Raw genomic sequence first — 21,001 nt, forward strand, 5'->3', positions numbered from 1 at the left:
GCGACTGTCCAAATTGGAGTTAGATGGATTAAACAGTGTGGCCAGTTCTTGGTTAGACTATTAAATTGCATACTTTTTTTTTAGCAAGCTGCAATTCAACTTTCCCGCACTCCAAGTGTATATATGCTAACTGAATACCAATTAGACTGGACTATTGAAAACACATAAATCAATCATTGTCAGTTACGCATACTGCGCTGGTGTCAACTTAACCTCAATAATGGCCAAGTGTGATGCACAAACAAAAAGAGTTTACCCAAATAGCCAAAAACTATAAAAGCGACATTAACATTAGCGTACTGTGTGTAAATTGATACAGAGCACACAAAATTGACAGATTGATCTAATACGCATATGCAAATGTATTTGCGAAGCGTCGTGTTGTCGTTTATTATAGCCTGAACCCATTAGCAATGAGTACAAAAGGTATATTGACTTCGTGATAAAGTTTGTAACAGGCAGAATCACATATATATATATATTCTTGATCGGGAGTAACAGCTGCACAATCTAGCCAGCCGGTCTATCGGTCTGATTGAACAAACAGATCTAGCTAATTTCATTTAATCGATAACTCGACCTGTTTCGCGTTTAGAAAAGACAATCTTAAAAGCAGAGCCCTCCAATCAATATATAATATTGGTCAATCAACAGTGAACATTTTAGAAAGATCAGAAATAAACACCCAAGTTGTACTATCAGCAGTCGCAAGCATAAATAATGCGAGTAATCAGCACCTGTCTCTGAAGCGATATAATGTATATACCTGCTTCGTTCAGGGTATCTGCCAGTCGAGTTCTCTGGATTACACTTTCTGACTTGTTTTTGTTTATTGTTGTTGTTATTTTGTTAATATATTAACAAAGCGCTCTGCTCTGTAGCTTATTGACTGCCTGACATAGGCTGAGCGCTCTAGGGGGGATATACAATTGATGGAGAACAGTAAGCTATCAGCTTGGCTGGTTCAACTTGACTTTATTTTATCGTAAAGCATATTGTTGTTTTATTCATTTTAATTTTTTGTTGCCTCTACAAATTTGCATTGCGCCAACTTTAATGATCTGACAAAGGTTGGCTTGCTTCGCTGGCGGTGTGATGTCAGACTTTTGAGTTCTATAAATACACAAAATACACAGAAAATATGTTTCAGGCATTTCCATAGCGTATTGTTTGACTCACTTTCTCAGCAGAGAATAATACGAGAGAGAGAAAGAGAGTGAGATGGAGACGGAGATGGAGACGGAGAGAGGGAACACAATCGCGGCGCAGCAATCGAATGCAATTTAAATTTCAATTTAATTCGCAGCCAAGCGAAAGATAATTTCTATAATTGTTTGTACAAATTGCTAACCACGATTCAACTGGAGCCCGGCATGAAGCCAAAAAGCCGCAACCGCAGTTGCAGCGGCAGTTGCAGCAGCAATAGCAGCAGCAACAGCAGCAGCAACAGCAGCAGCAGCCGCAGTTGCAGTTGCAGCCACAGTCGACTTTCATTGAGCGTTTATCGGTAAAATATCAGTTTTCATGTAAACATGCAATACATTTCGCATCTCCCCAGTATCCACAGCATCCACAGTCTACTCAGAAAACGTGCTTGGTAATTACAGCAGCTGTTCGTCTGCTCTTTTAGCTCCGATAACTTGGCCAACCGACTCTGGCCCCGGCTTGGAGCCAGACCGTCTCCATTGCTTAGTGAATTTATGCCGCTGCCTTCGATTATCAATCAGTGCGTGCCAAAACTGTTTTGTCAGTTTGCGCTAAGTAGAAGCTGCATTAACTCTCCAACGATAGACGCTAGACGGTAGACGATAGAGGACCAGCCGCCAGCTGGCAAAGAGACCGGCTTGGATGCGTTGCCAACTGGCAGCGTCTGCGCATAGAATAAATTGTTTTTGTTGCTTTGCTTTTGAGCGTTGGACATGTTGACAACGTCCAGCGCCACCTATTGGTGTGGATGCAACGAGTTAGGGCTGCATAAGCAGCTTTATGGTAATTCCGACTGGTTCACCGAAGCGAGAAGTATTTTTCAACATTGTGTTTTTTCCTTTGCTTGTAGTGACTTGAATGAAGTGATTAACGCATGGATTATTTAATGTGAAGTATGAAGTATTTATGTGCAAGTATGAGGCAAAAGAGGGAAAGAAGCCATCTACAAGATTTAAGTAGCCACTGATCTAAATAAACAAACAATATGATTAGAATACTAACTGCAACAAACCACTTCGGTATCGTTGAGTATTCTGAGTATATGCAAGCTAAAATTGCTGGACTTTGTATTTTTAATTTTCAACCACAAGCTGTGATTTTTACCGCCATTGCATACGGCTGGATAATTAAGCAGCAAATCACAGTTGAAGATCAATGTGCAATAAATCACAGTGACAATAAAACAGGCCGTGATTTTTAGCGAAGCCTGCACCAGCCCTCGTCCGTCCGTCGCAAGTTCGAGAGGAATGTGCAGCTTTTCATGCGTAAATTTATGTGCCTGCCAAGCATCGTAAACATTTCTCTAACTTGGCACACGGCTTTCTTTTGCCCAGGCCCGACACTGGCCCGGCTCTGGCCCCAACTTTAACTCCAGCTCAGGCTTTGCGCAGCTGCAGCCGTTTCACCCACGCCAGCCCAAAGCGACGGCATATAACTTATGCTCACATACATACACACACACACATACACACACCAACTAATGTGTGTGAGTGTGTGTGTGTGCATTTGCTCATATGCTGTGCAATTTATGAGTGAAAATCTGCGAGTCGTACAAATGAAAATGCCATAAATTCAATTAGTACTGCCCTCCCCCGATTCCATTTGCCCATAGATGCGCTTCAATTGCAAATCAGAGCGATACAAAAAATAAAAAAACAAGAAAGAAAAAAAAGATACTTCAATTGCTTCTTTCGAAAAGCTAGAAAAGCAGGTCGCCTTTGCGCACCAATTCACGCCGTTCTCATCAAAATGGTCTTAGCCAATGCTAATGGCAAATTAATTTCGCGCGTTAGTTCCAATTATGGAGCAACTGGAGGCGTCCGCTTGGCACGCTTCAGAAAACTATTTATTTAGGCTACTACACGGTCAAAGTAAATATGTTAATCACAAACGGTGGGGCAGGCCTTTGAAGTTTATTTGGTCTGTTTGGTTTATATTTTCCGTCTGCTTGGCTTTAATAGCTTGCAGTAAATTCGTTGCTTATGCTGGACAAGGAAAATACAAATAAAAACGGAGAAGGCCCAACAACAAAATTAGGGCCACAACTAAAAAAAAAACTAGGCACACAAGCAAATTGTATCAATTGTAAATACAATGTTTTTTTTTTAGAAATGTTTTCATCTGGCTTTGGGCCACGGAAACAATTTACAGTTGCGACGAAGATATGAACAAAATAGACTTTTGCGTAAATTTTCTTAAAGCCATTGAGATTGATGCGTTGCCCAAGAGTTACATATGCCTAGAGTAAATGGATTTTATTGGACAAGGGTGGGGCAACATTAAGATGGAGATACTGTGCTACAAGTTTATGATTTAGATGGAAGCATAAAATGTAAATCATCACGAGCCTTTTCTTGTGTTTCCTCATGGAAAGATTTCGAAATGGGAAATGGAAACTGGCCGAGCTGGGAATGTGTTAAGAAAATTGTACGAAACAGGAAAGAGCAACCAATCAAGATACGCATATGCCACTTGACAATTCCAATCACATTATTTATATAATTGGAATTGTTCAAAGGCAAACTTATGGCGAAATCTTAAGCTTATGCAGACAGTTAAATATTGGTCTGTTAAAGACACTTTGACATATGTAAAAGTATTTCACAGTATTTGCATATTTATGTACGCAGCATAAAAACATTGTTACTTTAATCTATTTCGGAAAGCTCTTCACAGACCCATCCACAACGTCGTTTGTGCTTCCGCTTTATGCCACCACCCACACGCTTCAACGTTTCTCTCCGCATAACAATAACAAGAATAACAATAACAAAAGAAAACTGAGCTCATCGAAAAGCATCTATTCAAAAACATGTTGCGGCTTGCTTGCTATCTGTGTATCTGTGTCTGTGTATTTATATATCTACATCTGTTTGTTTTTTTTGTTTTTGTTTTTTTTTTTTTGAAATATTTGTTTCTTTTTAGTTCGCTTCAGCTTACTTATTCCTCTTGTGCTAATTTGTTTACCTGTGCGTGGATTGAAAAATGTTATCGTATTTATTTTAAACACTTTTGGTGGCAGTTCAGAGCTCCAACAGGTTAGTTTTATACAAATCAATTAAAGTGTTGCTAACTGGTGGGCGTTTAACTTTTCGGATTGTTTTCACTTCGTAGAAAATGTTCAATGTTTGTAAAAATAAAATAAAGCGTGTTGAAAGGCGCTTAACAAAATGCTTTCAACTGACTCATGCATTTTGCAGACGCGCCAACACTAAATGAAATGAAGGAAGCAAATAAATGCAAAAACACCAAAAATAAAATAAAAAAAAGTGAATGTGTAAATCAAATGAAATGCTAAACACATGGAGTGTTCAGATCGAGAGAATGGGGCGCCCATTCAAATTTTTGGCGAAAGTGGCACAAAGTGGCCGCATTTTCAATGAGCTTTTGGCAAAGCGGGTTGAATGAACAAAAGAAGAAAAAACAGCCTGTGGTAAAACAGTAAGAAAAAAAACAACAACGAGAAAAAAATACTTTAGCGTCGTCTATAATTATTGAATGTTGTCTGGGGCATGAAACTTGTAGCGCTTCCATTTCTCAATCTCAAGTTCAGGCCACAAATTGTAGCTTCAAGTTCGCCACGCATGTGAGCCCCAAAAGTTGCCCATTGATTTGTTGTTGTTGTTGTTCTTTTTATTCTTCTTCTACTTATTGGTTATTGCTTTTGCCGTAGCTACCAGTTTTTCACTCTGGGAAGCAACATTTTATATTTGGGGCTGCCTTTTTTTTAATACATACATATATTCTTCTTCTTTTTTTTTTTTGCGAGGCAGGTAGCAGCTGCGCCTAATTGCCAAAGTATCTTGCAGATACATTTCTTTTGTCACGTTAGAACGCGCACGCTGACGTCAGACAACCTTGAACCTTTTGTTTTTGTTTCAAATATGTTGCTACACACACAGGCATACATACACTCACACACACACACACACACATATATGTTACATATATGTACACTTATAACTGCCATCAACAACTTTTGCTTTCATTGTGTTGCGCTTAGTGTGCTAATTGACACGGAAATTCTATTAGAGCCGGTTTAAACAATCAAACAACCAGTTTTGGGCATTAGTCGAAATAATACACAAATATTTGTGTATTTGATGAAGTTTTGTTTCAAGTTATAAACTCAACAAACAGTCCAACAGAGAAGAGCACTCAACAGATACTCGAATTTCATAATTGAAGAGTGCGAGTACTCAAAAACAATTCTCGCTCGATTCTCAGCACTAACTGTAAATATAAACCGCATCAATGATTTGTGGCATGTAATTGGCATGAAATCAGAGTGTATTTTTGTTAGTTTTGTAGTTGCTTTCATGCTGCATGTTAAAATAGGTTTCATTATCACGTACGAATTATATTTTATATATATATATATATATATATATATGTATATATGTATATATATACATATTATCAACTTCCCTAGTCGAGACTTATATGTGCAGAACTCTCTCAGTTTTGATTGATACACAGGCGTATTTTTACTAAGGGCAAAGCCGAAGGTTAGAAACAAAGTCTTCAAGGATATTAATTCTCCGATCATACTTGTTGAATGAAGGCGGAAAACTTCGTGCAAATTTGTATATTTGATAAAAACATGTAAGTATAAATATCTCAGCTAAGCACTCAATATTTTGCGCTTTTACCCTACCGAGAAGAACTAAATTTTCGTTGACAGGACTATCTGCAACAAAATGTTGGCTTAACGGCAAAGTGTAGCTGCATAAATTGCAGCCAGTTACTGCTACCAATATAGCCATAGAGTTATCTATTGGTATCTGCAACTTTGTCCATGTTGTTGCAACAGTTGCAACAACAGCGACGACGATGATGACGACGACGACAAGAACAACAACTCACTTGCAAGAGCGCTATCACCAGCTGGATGGGTCCACAGCGTACGACGACGGTGCCAATGGTGGTGGCACGCAGGGGGGTGGTAGTGTTGGTGTTGCTGGTGCTGGTGATGTTCGTTGCCTGGCTCGGCGTTGGCGACGATGATGACATTGTTGCTGAATAATTGAAGGCGTCTAGCTGCGACTGCGACTGTAACTGCAACTGCGACTGCGACGGGAACTGCGACTGTGACTGGGACTGGGACTGGAAGTGGGACTGGGAATGGAGCGGCTGCTGGCGATTCGAGGAGCTGGCCGAGTAGAGTGAAGACATCGATGAGTCTAACGCTTGGCGACGTTCCATGTTTGCGGCTGTGAAGTGTGATGAGTGTTGTTGTTTGCTGGTTGTTGTTGTTGTTGTTATTGTTTTCTTCTTCTTCTTTTGTCGGCTTAGCGGCTACGTGTAGTTTTGTATGTTTTGCGTGGGCGTTTTTAATCTTTCCCGTTTAGTTTTCCTTTGTGTTTTTGTGCTTTATTTTTTATTTTTTTGCTGGTATTTCTTTTTGCGCGCGCGTCTTTCGCTTAGTGGTTGCTCTTTTTTATTGTTATTATTTGTTGTGCATTTTGTGTGTTTGGTTTTAGAAGCTCTATAGAAGAAATGAATCGATTTATGCTTATATTATTTAGTATTGCTTGTTTTTGTTTTGTTTTATTTTGGCTGAGTTCGTTGTTCGTTTTTCGCGAGTTTTTTTCGTTTCGAGTTTTTCCTCGCGATTTTCGTTTGTCGCGTACACTATCGAAGCTGGCGATCGTCTGATCTGCCCCATCACATAGAATACGCTCAGAGCGCCCAAGGCGAGTACAGAAAAAACGCAAAAATAAAAAAAAGCAACAAGAACTATGGCAAATAAATCGACTATGACTTCATGCCTCGCGCAGCCTGTTTATTATTGTGCGCTAAGCACAACAATTTCTATCTATATATATGTATATATATATATATATACAAATATATATGAGATGTACCTATACTAATGTATATATTTGCATTTGTTGCTGTATTTCGCATATTTGTCTGAGAAACTGTTTCTTTGATGCGTGCGCTGTTGTTGCCTCTGCCTCTGCCTCTGCTGAGATCTCTGCTCAGCTCGATGACAATGCTCAATTTGCGCTATTTTTGAAATCAAACTGAAGCAAACTAAAGAAACTACGCGTATTGAGTAATTCTCGCATGCTCTGTTTGAATAGCCCACATTTTGGTGGCGGATGTGCGTCAGCCCAATCACTGTAGTTGCATCTGCGAGATGTACTAATATACTCTATATATATGTATCTGTTCACATATGTGCCAATTGTTGCACTGTCTGAATAAATGTTAACCTTTTGGCTGCCTTTTCTCTCTCTCTCATCTGCTCAATCAATCGCAATTGTTTTTGGCAGTCACAAATTATGGCAGCTTTCATTTATTTTTGAAATATTGCTCATACGCAATGTGAGCAACATTCCTACTCCTCTCCCCTCTTCGCCCATATATGTAGTAGTTCATGTGTGCGCCCGGCTGTGGCATTAGGTAATTTTTTGTTCATTTTTGATTTTAATAGTCAAAACATTTTGAAGCGATTCTCGTATTGGGCAAATGTAAATGATTTTAATTGTACTTTTCGCTCGGCCGTGTCTAAAAATAAGCACTATAAATTTGTGCACAACACACATGCCTGGAAATTGGGGCGTGGCTGATACTATTTGGCTGCCTGCCTTCTCCCAGACAATTGTCAATTTTAGCTAACAGCCTCAACGTAAATTATATTTATTTTTCATGTCTTTTTTTTTTTGCGATTCGCTTGTCAATTCTTTGCTCTGTGTGTGCCGTCAGTATTTTTTTTCGGCAGCGTCAACATAATGATAACAAAATTAGAACACAATTTGTGCCCCACTATTATAATATATATATGAATATATATATTTGCTTTTATCATTTATAATTTATGCAACATTCAATGCCATTAGTAGTTAATTTATTGTGCCAATTAATTATAGCCCTTCATCATAGAAATTCGTTGCCATTTCTTTGCCAAAAAACATTTACATTAATTCAAAAACCTTATTCGCACATTCGAAAACCAGAAAAGCGGATTGTAGCTAAAGAATATGCGGAAAGAGATGCGCGCCGCCGCGTGCCCAACAACCGATCAACGCGAACTTCGAACAAGACTGACTAACAAATTGAGCACCTCAGCCGGACGGAGGCAGCCAGCAAGCACAGCGCTCTCGTCGTGGCTGCGATCGGAGCAGACAGAGAGAAAGAGTGAGTGAGTGATTTAGCTTAACCGTTTCGCTCAGCTTTTGCATTTGGGCAGCTCTTGGCGCTCACCGAGCTCAGTTTGGTAGAAAAAAGCCGGCTGAGCTGTGCACAGAGAGCGAGACAGAGAGAGAGGGGGTTGCAAGGGTGAGCAGTGGGAGACATAAATAAACAAGTGCTTTTGGCATTCGTTGCGTTCGTCGTTAATTCATGATTTCAATTTTTAATGCCCTGCCAGAAGAAGAAGAACAACAACAGCAGCAGCCGAAGCAGCAACAATGTTTTCAAGTATAGCTTGTACTTTAATAACAGACACATATCCAGCGAAGAGGCAGCAGCAGCAACAACAACCTGACTGTGCATCGTGTCTTAATAGAATGCAACTGGCAGCCGCCGCCCGCATTCAAAGCCACTTCCCCTTCCCAACACCCCTCCCCCCTTGCTGCATCACACTTTTCTGCTACTTGAGCGTCCGAAATGCGTGTGGCAGACGATGAGTGCCTGACCAAAGCTTTTGATGAGCGTGCAACAAGAGTTGTGGTGGAACTTGGGGGTGGGGTGGGGGGGCCTGCAAGTCGAGTTCGTGCCGTTGTGGCGACTGCTTCCAATCAGTGTTTTTCTCTTATTATTATTTTGCCAGCCTATCAGCGGCACCAAAAATTTATTGAATTATATATTTACAGCGCCCAGTTTTGTGTCTTGTATCTGCTCTCCTGGCTTGGCTCGTCACGAGAAGCAGCTAAAGCAACAGCAAACGCTGGCGGCAATTTGATTTGATTGCTACATGGCGCTAGCTGCCACACAGCCAGACGGCAAGAATTTTCACCTAAAAATCGCTCACGCGCACACACACACACAGATACACGCACACACACACACTCACAGACATGTGCGCGGAGTTGTTTTATTTATAATGCTTTTTATTGAGATTAATGGGATGCTTGAGTAGAGCTCGTTAGTGTGTGTGTGTGTGTGTGTATCAACACCCTTTTGACAGCGTCACATATCAGATAATTGAAATCATTTAAAAAGCGCTTGTTAACGTTTAGAAACACCCACAGTGGCAATCACAAACCACGCGAACATAAATTGTTGTAATTAGGCATATTTCTCTTTTGTACACACAAGGGTTAAATGTGCGCTTTTACATCTGCAGCCTAAAGTTATGCAACGAAAATAATTACATTATAATTTACAAATTATTTATAAATATATTTAATTTATGTATAATTGGCAGTTTGTGACTCGATAAACTGAAAAATAAATGTATTCATTTATTAAAGTATTCAATTATAAATAAACAAATTCTATGCAAGTCTCAATTTTGTAGTTTTTGTCAGCTATAAAATATTAATTGTTAGATTATTGTCTCATTAAATTATAAATAATGATGTACTTAATAAATGCTAAAAGGTATAAAGTATTTTGGAATTCTCTAATGATCATAGCAGGCAAAACAAACTATTTGATTAAACTAAATTATTAATAATTCAAATAAATACAACCAAAACATGCGCTGCAAAAGTACAAACAAAAACAAAATTTCTGAAAAAAAAAACTAGTTTAGCTCATTGGTCTAAAATAGCTAAAATCGAAACGAAACTTAAAATGAAATTAGCATGAAAATATAATAATATGCCAGCCATTTTCATTTTGGCAAGAAAAACGGTTAACAACAAAAACAAAAGAGACAAGAACAAAGCAGCAAGGCAAATGGCGCGCATTAATTAGGCAGATTTCGGAGGGGACAAGAAGGGGGTTGGTTGTTGGGGGTGAAGGTCATCTCTCAGAGAAATCCCTTGATCGTTTGTTTCGTTATATTTTCATAATATTTGCTACGACGCCATGACGCCGGCGTCGACGTCGACGGCGCCGTCTGCTCATCATTGTTGCTGTTGCTATTGTTGTTGTTGTTAGTGGCAGCCGCGCAGCCGGGCAGAGCTGAAGGTGGACTCACCTCCGGCGTAACGGCCGTGGAGGCACCAGGCAGCAGCTCGGTGCTGATGCAACCGGCTGCATCCAAGCCGTATGCCTCCAATTCACTGTCCGATTCTATGGGATGGCCCAGCAACAGATGCTGATGCTGCTCCTCGGGCGTGGGCGTTACGCTTTGGCTGTGAAGCTCAGCCACGCCCACAACACTATCCTGATCATCGTCAGTGGATGGCTTAAGTGGCAGCTGCTGCTCCTGCTGGGCGGCTGCAGCTGCTGCTGCTGAGAAGTAGCTCAGCTCGGAGCTGTCAAAGGACATGTTGACGGGGGATTGTGGCAGCTCTGGTATTTCGAAATTACTCAGCGTCGAGTCGTCCGCCTCGTCAAAGGAGTTCTTAGCGGAGCCAATGTAGGAGCTGGTGCGACCCGAGGCCGTTTGAAAGGACGACGAATGCGAATTGGGCGTAAAATTGCCCTCTGATGCCGTCGCAAAGGATTCATCTTCCGTTGAGCGCGATTGCCAGTCCTGCAATCGGAAACCCTCGAATGAAAGAAACATCCAAGAAAAGAGAAAACAACTACGACTTACCTCACTGCCCATGCCATGGCTGCCCAGCTTTTTGTGCGCCTGGACATTGGAGAGATCCAGGTCGGCGCTGCTGCTGCTGCAGTCTCGGATAACCGCATCGAGGGACTCGGCCACCTCGGCAATGGCGCCAAGCTTGTGCGAGATGGCGGCACAGGCCAGTTCATTGCTCCCAGTTGGCGTCACGGTCAACGTGCTGGGTGAGGAGGCATCAACATACGTGGACTCGTTGCCACTGTCGTGCATGGGACTTGGGCTGTTGTCCAGCGGCAGCTCATCGTCCGGCACAATGCTGTAATCACATGGAAATAAATTGCGATTAGGCTCTGCCGTGGAGTCCATCGAGGCTGTGCGTGAGTGCAAGGGCGTAACCTCCTCCGTATCCGTGTAATCACTCTGCGGATATGTTTCACTATCGTTGCGTATGAGCGCCTTAATCTTCTCCAGACTGTTCTGACCAGTTTGCCCTGTCTTTTGTTCGACCTCTGCCTCCGACTCCTCCTCTTCTAGGGGATCCTCTACGATTATATCCCGTTCTATTGAGGCTTTGGCTATTTTAGTTGTGACACTCGAAGTGCTCGCCGTTTCATCATCATCTTCATCCTCATCCTGTTCCGTATCTTCAGGCAATTTGCTGCTCAAATTAATGTCATTCAGCAGCTGGGATAGCTGCTGAGTGGATGCACACAGCGTCTCCTCGTGACCATTGTTTAGATCTTCCTCTTCGCTGGCGAGTGGCGCTTGATTCGATTGATTGTTCGTGGGTTCCTCGGGCGGTGCCTCGTCGACAACAATGATGGGCACTTCTTCGGCATTGGATTTGCCAAACAAATTTCGAAATCTGGCAAACATTTTGTGATCGTTCTTTTATTTTCCTGTTCTTGGCGCCTCTCACAATTAAGCAGTTTGACGCAATCGCTAAACACGCGTTTGGCTCCGGGCCAGTTGACAACAACGAACAATTACGGGAAGTGCTCAATTAGAATAATACGCACTGACTAATGTGGATAAAGGGCGGGATGGGCGGTTGTACTTATGTTAACACTTCTATTATTAAATTACTGGGCACACTGTGTATTAAAGTTCCACTTTGACCCACTTGTTAGCACATGTTCTTTTCTTTCTTTTCCAGTAGATATACATATATAGCGATCTATATATAATAAAATATTTTAGATTGCCGCCTGTTTCGTTTACTTGACAACTTGACAAGTTGCCGCTCGCTATATATATGTAGATGTCTGTATTTATGTACTGTATTCCCGAAACGACGACGAATCCGCTTCCCGTCGAGCATTAGACGCTCCGCGCTGGATCACGCACCGAAATAGACTGTTCTGTCGCCCAAAATTATATTTCTGAATAGACGACAGCTCTTTTCGCTGAGTGCTTGGCTGTCATTTGTTTTACTTTCCGACAGCTTTTATTTTGGGTTTTATCTTTTACGAAACTTATTACTCAGTTATTTGAGTGATTTGAGCATAGTTTTTGAGTGTGTTTGCACTGATCCTAGAAGGGAATACGGTATATTGGATTGCTTATGGCGTTTACCGAGCTTGCTACACATATATATCTTACCCATCCAATATCCTAATATCCCTGACCTCGCTCAATAGAATGATTAATATTTTACTCTTTCAACTCGCGCCTCACAATCGCGAAAATTCTTTCACATATTTTCAGCTGCTAGCTGACTGTAGAGTATTACTTAGTCGTATACTGGATTTTTGTTGTTTCCTTGCACTCACGCCGCCGGTTTAGCAAGAAGTATGGTTAGATTTCTCTCACACTCACCTCTTGCCGGTGAGTGCATCCAGCACGAAGGGTTCCTTCAGCCGTTTCTTGAGCAGACGGCCCAGTCGCACCATGCGACCCACCTCGACCAGCAGCTGCTCCCGTGCCAGCAGGTGTCGCTGCAGGCGAGCACCTAATCCACCTGCTGGGGATAACTCTGGAGATGCCTCAGCATCGCTGCTGATGCCGCTGCTGCTGCGATTGTGCTGCTGGCGCTGATGCTGCAGCTGGGCGGCCAGTTCGTGGGTGAGCAGGGGTCGCAGGTCACGCAGTTGCCTGTAGTAAGCCTCCACGCTGCGATGGAAGACGGCAGAGACGCGCAAGCGAGTCATCTGCTCCTGGGCAATGGACTGCAGACTGTGCCAAGTGCGCTGCAGCTGCAGCTGGAACTGCTCCGGCTCCGACTGTTCCAGCTTGCAGCAGAGACGCAGCGTTTGCGAGGCCTCCAGCAGCTGGCAGCCGTAGTTGAAAATGCTCTAAGTGGTCACAAAAGAAGAATAAGAGAGAGTGCCCATTAAAAAGTGCTCCCAAAACTGGCTGGCCATAAAACAAAATAAACAAAAAATGCAGATCTCTCTCGAGATATTTCTCTCTGAAAAACTCACCCGTCCGGTTTCCTCGAACCCCTGCAGCTCGTCCTTCTGCAGCTGAATCTCGTGTATGTTGCAGCCAACATGGGAGTGGCAGCGCAACAGCACCGCATACAGCTCGTTGAGCCACTGGAGAGCACAGCGCACCTCCCGCTCGTATCCATGAATGTGGGTCACCTGCTCCAAGGTGAGCCGCTGCAGCGCCAAACGCTGCCCGCACCGCTGCCGGCGCTCGCGGCTCGAGTCGATCTGTCGTCGCAGCTGGGCAATGTCGTTGCTATAGTCCAGCTGGAGGTCACGGCCCAATGCATCTTTCACCGGCATGGCCAACATGTCGCTCAGTTTCTCGCCCTCGCGCACAAGTTCGCGTTCGATGTTGCCTGTGAATTATTTACGTTATTTTTGTTTGTTTAAGGTTTGCTGGCAGTTGCAACTGATTGTTGTAACAACCAAAAAGAAAAACCACATACTTTGGACTGGGAGGAGTTTCATATGGTGAGAAGCTGCAGAGTCTTGGAATGGGAAAAAAATAAGAGAAAACTAACTCTGGCTCGGGGAAGGCTCAATATCTTGTTTTTATTGCATTGATTAACTTTATAACTTTTGTAGTTGTCTTGACTTGGTAATAGTCTTTTATATATATAGCTATGCTATATAGAAATTATTTATTTAGAATGTACACTTATTGGATTTAGCAATGTCGTCTACAAAGCATTTCATAACAAACTCGATAAGGTATTAAAATATTCTACGGATGCTATCTAGAACGCTATCTATGTGGGTCAGGCGATTGGTATGCATATTTCGATGTGTTGCAGCGCTTATCTAATTATGTCAAACTATGTAAGCATGTTAAAGTAAAGCGGTAAATTAAATTGTTTGGTTGATTTCTAATTTTGAAACTAAAGTTGTAAAATAATAGTTAATAGTTGCTTGATCAGCTGCAATTGGGCAAAATGCCAATTAGTACAAAATATATATATTTAAGCTGGCTGCTTACATTTACCAAAAAAGACTTTCACTTGATTTGATTTATGTAACTATTAAATAGTAACGATTGGCCATAAAAGCGAGCTGAAATGGGAACTAAATGCGACCAAATTCATCTATCATGGATGCAATCACCACTCACCTAGCAGCTGTTGACTGGTCTTTAACTGCATTAGCATTTCTACGGCCTGCTGTGCATCCAATTCACTTGCCTCCGCATCGACTGCATGGTTGGCGATCAGCAGTTGCTCCTCGAATTGTTCCAGCAGACGATGGAACCTCAGAGCCGTCATTAGAACCTTGCGCCTGCGTTCCAAGCGGACGGCAAAGGATCGACAGACAAACTGCATAAAATCGCGCTGCGAGAGCAGATCCCGGCACATGGCCGTCGTCCGCTCCTTGGCAAACTGTTCAATCTTGTAGAGCAACTCTGCATAACAGCCGTAGGTGTCACGGCACTCCAGCTCCAGCTGATCGTGTGCGGCACGGAGAATTTCCGAGGAGCGGACATCGCTGCCAACGCTGCGCTGGCGGCTGAGCAGCTGTTCGGCTTGGTTGAGGATCCAGTTGGTGACAAAGGTCACGCCCTCGGCCAAGGTGCATAGCTCGCGTGCCTCACGCAGCGAACGCAACAACTCCAGCCACGCAGTGCGTATCGCTGTCTGCTTCTTCTCGATTTCGTTGAGGCGCAACTCGATGCGGGCACGTTCGCAGCCAAGATCTGGTGGCAGCAATGGCTTACCAGAGCAAAGGGCCGTTGTTGCTGCTGCCGTCGTTGTTGTTGTTATTGCTGTTGTTGTTGTTGTTGTGCTAGCAACAGGTGTGGCATGTGGCATTTGTGTTTGCGTCTCGTATACCTCGTTAAAGCGCGCCAAGATCGTATTACCTGAAAGAGAAATGAGAAAAAAGGGTTTAGTTTCAATAAAAAAATCTCTTTATTAGCTATGCGTTTACTTAACACACACACAGTCACTCAACATTTGCGTTTTCTATTTGATTTAATGGCTTATGTAAAAGTGAAAACCTGTGCCAGTTTCGATGCGCATCACCGCAGAAAACTACATAAAAATACAAAAGCTCTAGCTAAGTGAAGGGTCACGATGCAAATAGAGTCACAAATGGAGTCACCCACGCGCAACACACGACAACAACACGAGCTTTAAGTGGCGTGCGGTTTTTGTGACATACTCGATTTTGATGAGTACACTTCAAAGCAACACACACACAGCACCACAAAGCATTAAAAACTGATGTGGTTCAATTTACGGTTCAGCTAGGTGTGAACAAATATGTATACAAAAAATATGTGAACTCAAGTCAAAAAATAAAATGAAAGAAAATATATGGAAAATTATTTATGATATTCTTTTTTTTTAATTGCTAGATCTTATAAAAGGGGTTTAAAGTATTTAAAATATTTGGCCTCCACTTGTGAGAGAGAAAATGAGCTTGAAATGCTAGAAAACAATGGAAAAACATTCTTCCGGATTTACTGAATATTAACATATATCTTTGAATCAGACTTTTAAAAAAGTTTTTTTGAGGAACGATATCATCTTATGTCATTGTTATAACTTTGTAAAAAGCAACTCATTTTTATTCATGATTAGAAATCTTGATAAACGTTGCATATCAATTTAGTAGAAGATTTTCGTAAACAAATTCTATCCCAAAAAAATGAAGTTGCGTGACTTGCTTTTTTTCAACATATTTTATACTATAATTAAAACAAACACACTTTTATTCTGTTACTAGATCACGCAATGCTTTCGATATATCACACTCACAAGAACACATAAATATTTTCAATGTTATTCAGTGTAATAAAAACTCAACCCACAACTCAAAAAACAAGTTTGCCAAACATTTTCATTTCTAATTGAAACACGTACAAGACTCAATTTTTTTGTATTTGTTGGTGTTGTTGTTGTTGTTGTAGATTACTTGTCACATTTGCTGTGTGCCAGACTCGTTTCGATTGTTGTCGTCGTCGATGGCGGAGGTGAAGGGCATTGAAAATATGTAAATTACTCGCACACCACACAAAACGAAAGACTCAGGCAACAAACTTGGTGCAGCTTCGCTTACCCATTTCAATAGCCGCCTCAATGCTGCGCTGCACATGTGTATGCAACTGAGCGCTCCTCTTCAGCTCTACATCCGCTTCCGCTGGCCGCAGCGCCTTGTGCCCGCCCAGCAGCGTCAGCAGCTGCTCCATGCAGCTCAAAGTTAGCGCATGCGTTCTGCTGAACTCATCAATGGACTTTGGGGCGTGTAAAGGGTATTTATGAGTTGCAATGAATTCGTTTGCGCAAAATAACAAGACACTTACCCGGCGCTGCTGCAGCCACAGATCGTAATTGAATTGCAGGGTGCCGCCCAGCTCCTCGGGCAAATTGTTTGGTTCCACAAACTTCGCTAGGCGTGCCTTCGACAGCACCAAAGGCTATGGAGTGGAAATTATGGAGTGGAATTAACTGTGTATATAGCTAGATATTTTGGCTTACCTCTCCCTTAATTTGTGACTTGGCGCATGGCTCCACGTGCTTCTCCCAGAAGCCCTCCGCCCTGACTAGATACACATCGACGCTAATGTCGCCGCCAAACTGGGCATAGATTTGTCGCACGTGCTGTCTCGAGATGCGCGAACTGCTTGCCTGGGCGTTGACAATGACACTTACGCCATTTTGCAAGATAGAAGCGCTGAGAAGGGAGAAGAACAAAGAGTCACTTCATTAATCTGCCCATTCAATTCCAACTCAAATTGGCTTGATTGATCACCTCAAATATGTTTGCCTTTGTAGCTTGTTAACTTACACAATTTGCGAGTTAGAAGCAAAGCGTCTTTGGGGTAGATATTAAAAAACTGATGTATCTATGACATTTTCTCAACTCAAACCCTACTCAGCTTGCGGCTTTGATCTCGAAAGCCAAGAAGTGTATAAAATAGAAGTGCTATTTGCATATAACAACGTTATTTCCGAGGCCTATAAAACTGCAGACAGACCGATACCCAGCCTATGCCTAAGGCCATATCTAATGAAAAGACTCGAATAAAAAAGTCTAAATCATCTGCGGGTTATTTGCATATTTTGTCTATGTTAATTAGCTAGATTAGCGGTCGGTTTCTACATCTACTTCTAGTTGCTGTTCTTATTTTTTTTTTTTTTTTGTGGAGACTCACCTGAGCGAACGCTTGAGATAGTCGAGTGTCAGTTGGAGGCAGCGACGATTCCACAATTGTTGATCACTAAATGCATTCACAATGAATATGATTCGCTTGTCGCGATCGTAGCCCCCGGATAGATATGCGCAGCGCATCTGCAGCGCATTCAAGACGTCCTCCTCCATTGGGGAGAGAGAGTGTGAGAGGCGTGAAGAACTCTTCTTAATCTGTCAGGGCTTTAAACTTTTGGAAGCGTCATTTCTATTAACGGGCACCAAGGTTCCAAAAAAAAAAAATAAAAAATAAAAGAAAAAAAAACATAAAGCTAAAGAACAAAGCTGCCAAGTTAGAAATGTGGTTTGTGTAAGAAAAATTCAAAATATCTTGTGCATATATGACTATTTGTTTTTCATTTGTGGCGGCCTATTGTTGCTGTTGAAAATTAATACCGAGTCATAGTTAGTGCTGTTATTTTGCTGCAACAACTGTTGCTGCCGCTGCTGCTGCTGCTGCTGTTGCTGCTGCTGCTGTTGCTGCACAATGCATTTCCAATGCCTTGGCGGAACACGTTTGACAAGTCGCAGACTGAAGACCAAAGACTGAACTGAAGACTGGAACTGCACAAGACACACATGATTTTCACTATTTTCATGTTAGTTTAAGAGTTTTAGCTGCCTGGCTGCTGCTGCCAGTTTTGCCTGTTAGCTGTTTTGTTGTTGTTACTAATGGAAAATACCAATTTTGTGAATAGTTGCCTTATACCCTGCAGTCGATTTTAATCACCCAAAAGCTTATAAGCCAGAAATATACGAATCGATAAATAGATTGTCGTGTTTGCCAGAGAGACTACGAAAGCTACAGCGATACATAGATACACTACACTACATAGACTAAGTTTATTCCACTCGCTCAGCTAGAAAATCGTATAGAAACAGGTCGCATTTTTGAATATCCCAAATTTGTATTTTAGGTTTAAATTCAGGCTGGTTTTCTCATATGCCACATCACTTCACATATATTTACAGGGTATCTGCTGCTCGAGCTATCTCAATTCAAAGATTGCCCATTTGCTTATTTGGTTTTTTGAAAATTACTTGACACAAATTGAAGTCAACGGGGAGGCCGCTAAACTTTTTCTATGCCAGGCCAAACAGCAGCTGCAGCTTTGGCTTAATTTGTAACTCACTGCGCTGACTGATAAGGGGCGTGGCAGAAGCACTTACACACACACACACACACACATGTATCTTTCACTTGTGGAGAAATCCTGTTTGTGCTTACAGGCTTGTTGTCTATCTTACAGTTATGCGTAAAGTGAGTCTAAAACTTGCTCCGTTTTATGGCCAAGAATTTTCAATGTAGCCGCGGCAATTTGCACCACTTGGCAACCTGTTGCCAGTAATAATTGTCAAGAGCTCTCTGAGCTCTGACTAGCGGTTATGGTCCGCTGCTTCTTCCGCATTGAATTACAATTAATGGCAACGGCAACAAAATTGCAGCCAACAACAACAGATTCGACATTAACTTCCAACAGAAGCAACATGAATTTCAAGTTTCAAATGTCAGATTCAAATTGAATAATTCCAATGGGCAAAAAGTAGCAACGCGGCATAAATTTCGTAAAAGAAATAAATGCAAAAAAACAAAAAACAAAAAAACATAATTTAATGGGATATAGGAAAAGAGAGGGAGAGGGGAAGGAGAGTGTCAGTAGAGCTCCGCGGGGCTTTAATGCCCCGTTTTTGTTTGGGCACACCTTCATGGGGAGTTTTAGGCCTTGCGGCAGGTTAAAAATGCTACTAAAATAGACAGAAAAGCAACAAATAACAAAAAAACCGTTTTGTGGCGTTTGTTTTTTGTTTGTGTTGTATTCATTTCGTAAACTTTCTTGAGAAGTGTTCTTCTTCTTATTGCTGAGGCATACGTTTTATGAGATGACGATAAGATCTATGCGGGCCAAGCGAAAATGAGAGACGTCTCTTTTCTGGCTTTTAAATTAATTGAAAAGTTCAACTGGCAGCAGCAGCATCAGCAGCAGCATCAGCAGCAGCAGCAGCAGCCGCAGTGGCAGCAAACAACAAACAGCAACAATAACCAAAGAAACCCATTAGCATTTTGACCAAAGAATGTGTTTTAACAGCTGACAAATGTTTTTTTTAGGTCTTGGCTTCATTTCAATTTTGGTGTAATTAATTGTCTTTTCAACTTTTTATGCAGCACTTAAATTGTAATTTCAAATTAAATTTCGTTTAACTTCTGGCACAGTTCGAGTTATTGACTTTCAAAATTGCACTTGTTTCGTCAGACAAGCCCCGTCTACCCGTTCTTGTTCCCGCACCCGTACCCGTTACTCCTTTCCCGTTGCTGTTGCCGTAGTTGTAGCCGTAGTCGTGCCAACGATCACACGATCGAACTAGCCCCGTCCGTCAGCGAACAGTTCGCGCGCTCAACTGAAGTTCGTTTTGGTATCTTGTAGGTTGCTTGGCGCCTGCGCTGCTCACTTTGCAACCCGGTTCGAGTTGCGAGTTGTAAGTCGGGCTGCCCCCGTTGCGTGTCAGCTGTTTTTCTTTCAGTTGCATATCAATTGGGCTGTTGTTGTTGTTGTTATTGTTGTTGACTGCCTGATTACTTTACACACGCTTTGCCCTTTCGTGTGTATGGTGCATATAAAACCTGTTCACATGTGAGTGGCTGCTTTGCCGTCTGCTAAATTAAAACAAAACATGCGTTTTGTCTGCTCAGGTTGATATCGGAGTGTGTGCTTTCTTTTGATCCCTAAACTGGGTACATAAGCTATTTGAACTGTGGTTCAAAGTGGGACAGTATTGTTTTATCGAGCATAGATTTATTTTCTTGTATTGCAGATATCTTAATAGACAGAATGATATATGTTTAATTAAAGTAAACATTTTTATAGCGTTCTTTATGAATTAGAGAAATAATATGAATGATAAACGTTTAATTTAAGTTAACATTTATATAAGTTTCCTTTTTAATAAAAGGAATCTTTTCTCCAAATACGATTACGTTTTGCCTGTATAAAATATCATTCAATAAAGTGCTGTCGTACAATTAGGGCATACAAGAGTCTTTAAAACTTTGTTAAGCAATGCTATAACTTGTTGTTTTATTCATGGGACTCCAAACGTGGGAACTCTTAATTGTGTGTACATATGGGAATCCAGTCGTGCTGCCTTTGCTGCTGCTGCTGCTGCCACAGTAAAGCACTTGAAATGCAAAAGGATATTTAGTATGCTCGGACAGTGCAAATATCAGAGATATACTGACAGCGGAAAAGAAGTGAAAACCAGTTATAGGCTTCACTTGTTATGGATGTCAAAACAAAGACCCGAGGAATCGAACAGCCGGAAAAGGGACAACAGAGAGTTTAAGGTCCTGCTGAGTGACCCTTATAAACATGTCAATCACATGTAAATTGTGGCAGACTCAATGGCAAGCCGAAATGCTGTGGGTCGAGTTGGGATGGGATGGGATGGGTTGGGCGGTAAATGCAAATGGCTGCTGTGTCAGCAGCAAAGGACGAATCATGACGCAATCAAAGCCAATTCCTGCTGCTCCGGCTGCTGCTCGTTACCC

The 21,001-nt window shown here is 41.8% G+C and overlaps 2 protein-coding genes and 1 long non-coding RNA gene across 9 annotated transcripts in view; 1 reads left to right on the forward strand and 2 right to left on the reverse strand.

Moving 5' to 3' along the window:
- The window catches only part of LOC6558823 (titin), a 33,172-nt gene extending 26,394 nt beyond the window's left edge, over positions 1-6,778 (reverse strand). For 3 of the 6 annotated variants that reach the window (XM_032743549.2, XM_032743548.2, XM_032743546.2), the window contains exon 1: positions 6,073-6,776. In XM_032743549.2, the coding sequence (XP_032599440.1) occupies positions 6,073-6,411 (339 nt within the window). In that variant the 5' untranslated portion in view covers positions 6,412-6,776. Of the gene's footprint in view, positions 1-6,072 lie in introns of all 6 variants that reach the window. The other 3 variants (XM_032743550.2, XM_032743551.2, XM_032743547.2) reach the window with 3 other exon arrangements.
- On the forward strand, positions 1,430-2,182 carry LOC116806544. Its single transcript, XR_004365681.1, has 3 exons — positions 1,430-1,507; positions 1,559-1,989; positions 2,057-2,182. It is a non-coding gene; the product is annotated as an uncharacterized LOC116806544 (long non-coding RNA).
- Positions 6,779-10,008: 3,230 nt separating the features above from the next.
- On the reverse strand, positions 10,009-19,824 carry LOC6557264 (SEC14 domain and spectrin repeat-containing protein 1-B). 2 transcript variants are annotated; one of them, XM_001984451.3, is made up of 10 exons: positions 19,749-19,824; positions 17,423-17,665; positions 16,746-16,941; positions 16,571-16,684; positions 16,327-16,501; positions 14,381-15,124; positions 13,264-13,628; positions 12,659-13,134; positions 10,868-11,156; positions 10,009-10,804 (listed from the first exon to the last, which is right to left on the reverse strand). In XM_001984451.3, the coding sequence occupies exons 2-10, from the start codon at positions 17,587-17,589 to the stop codon at positions 10,133-10,135; spliced, it is 3,198 nt and encodes a 1,065-aa protein (XP_001984487.1). In that variant the 5' UTR covers positions 17,590-17,665; positions 19,749-19,824; the 3' UTR covers positions 10,009-10,132. The 2 variants fall into 2 exon arrangements, with proteins under 2 accessions (XP_001984487.1, XP_032599444.1); XM_032743553.2 differs by having other exon boundaries at positions 10,868-11,705.
- Positions 19,825-21,001: the final 1,177 nt, after the last annotated feature.

The sequence above is a fragment of the Drosophila grimshawi genome, unplaced genomic scaffold (assembly GCF_018153295.1).
Source record: "Drosophila grimshawi isolate 15287-2541.00 unplaced genomic scaffold, ASM1815329v1 contig_44, whole genome shotgun sequence".
NCBI classification, from domain to species: domain Eukaryota; kingdom Metazoa; phylum Arthropoda; class Insecta; order Diptera; family Drosophilidae; genus Drosophila; species Drosophila grimshawi.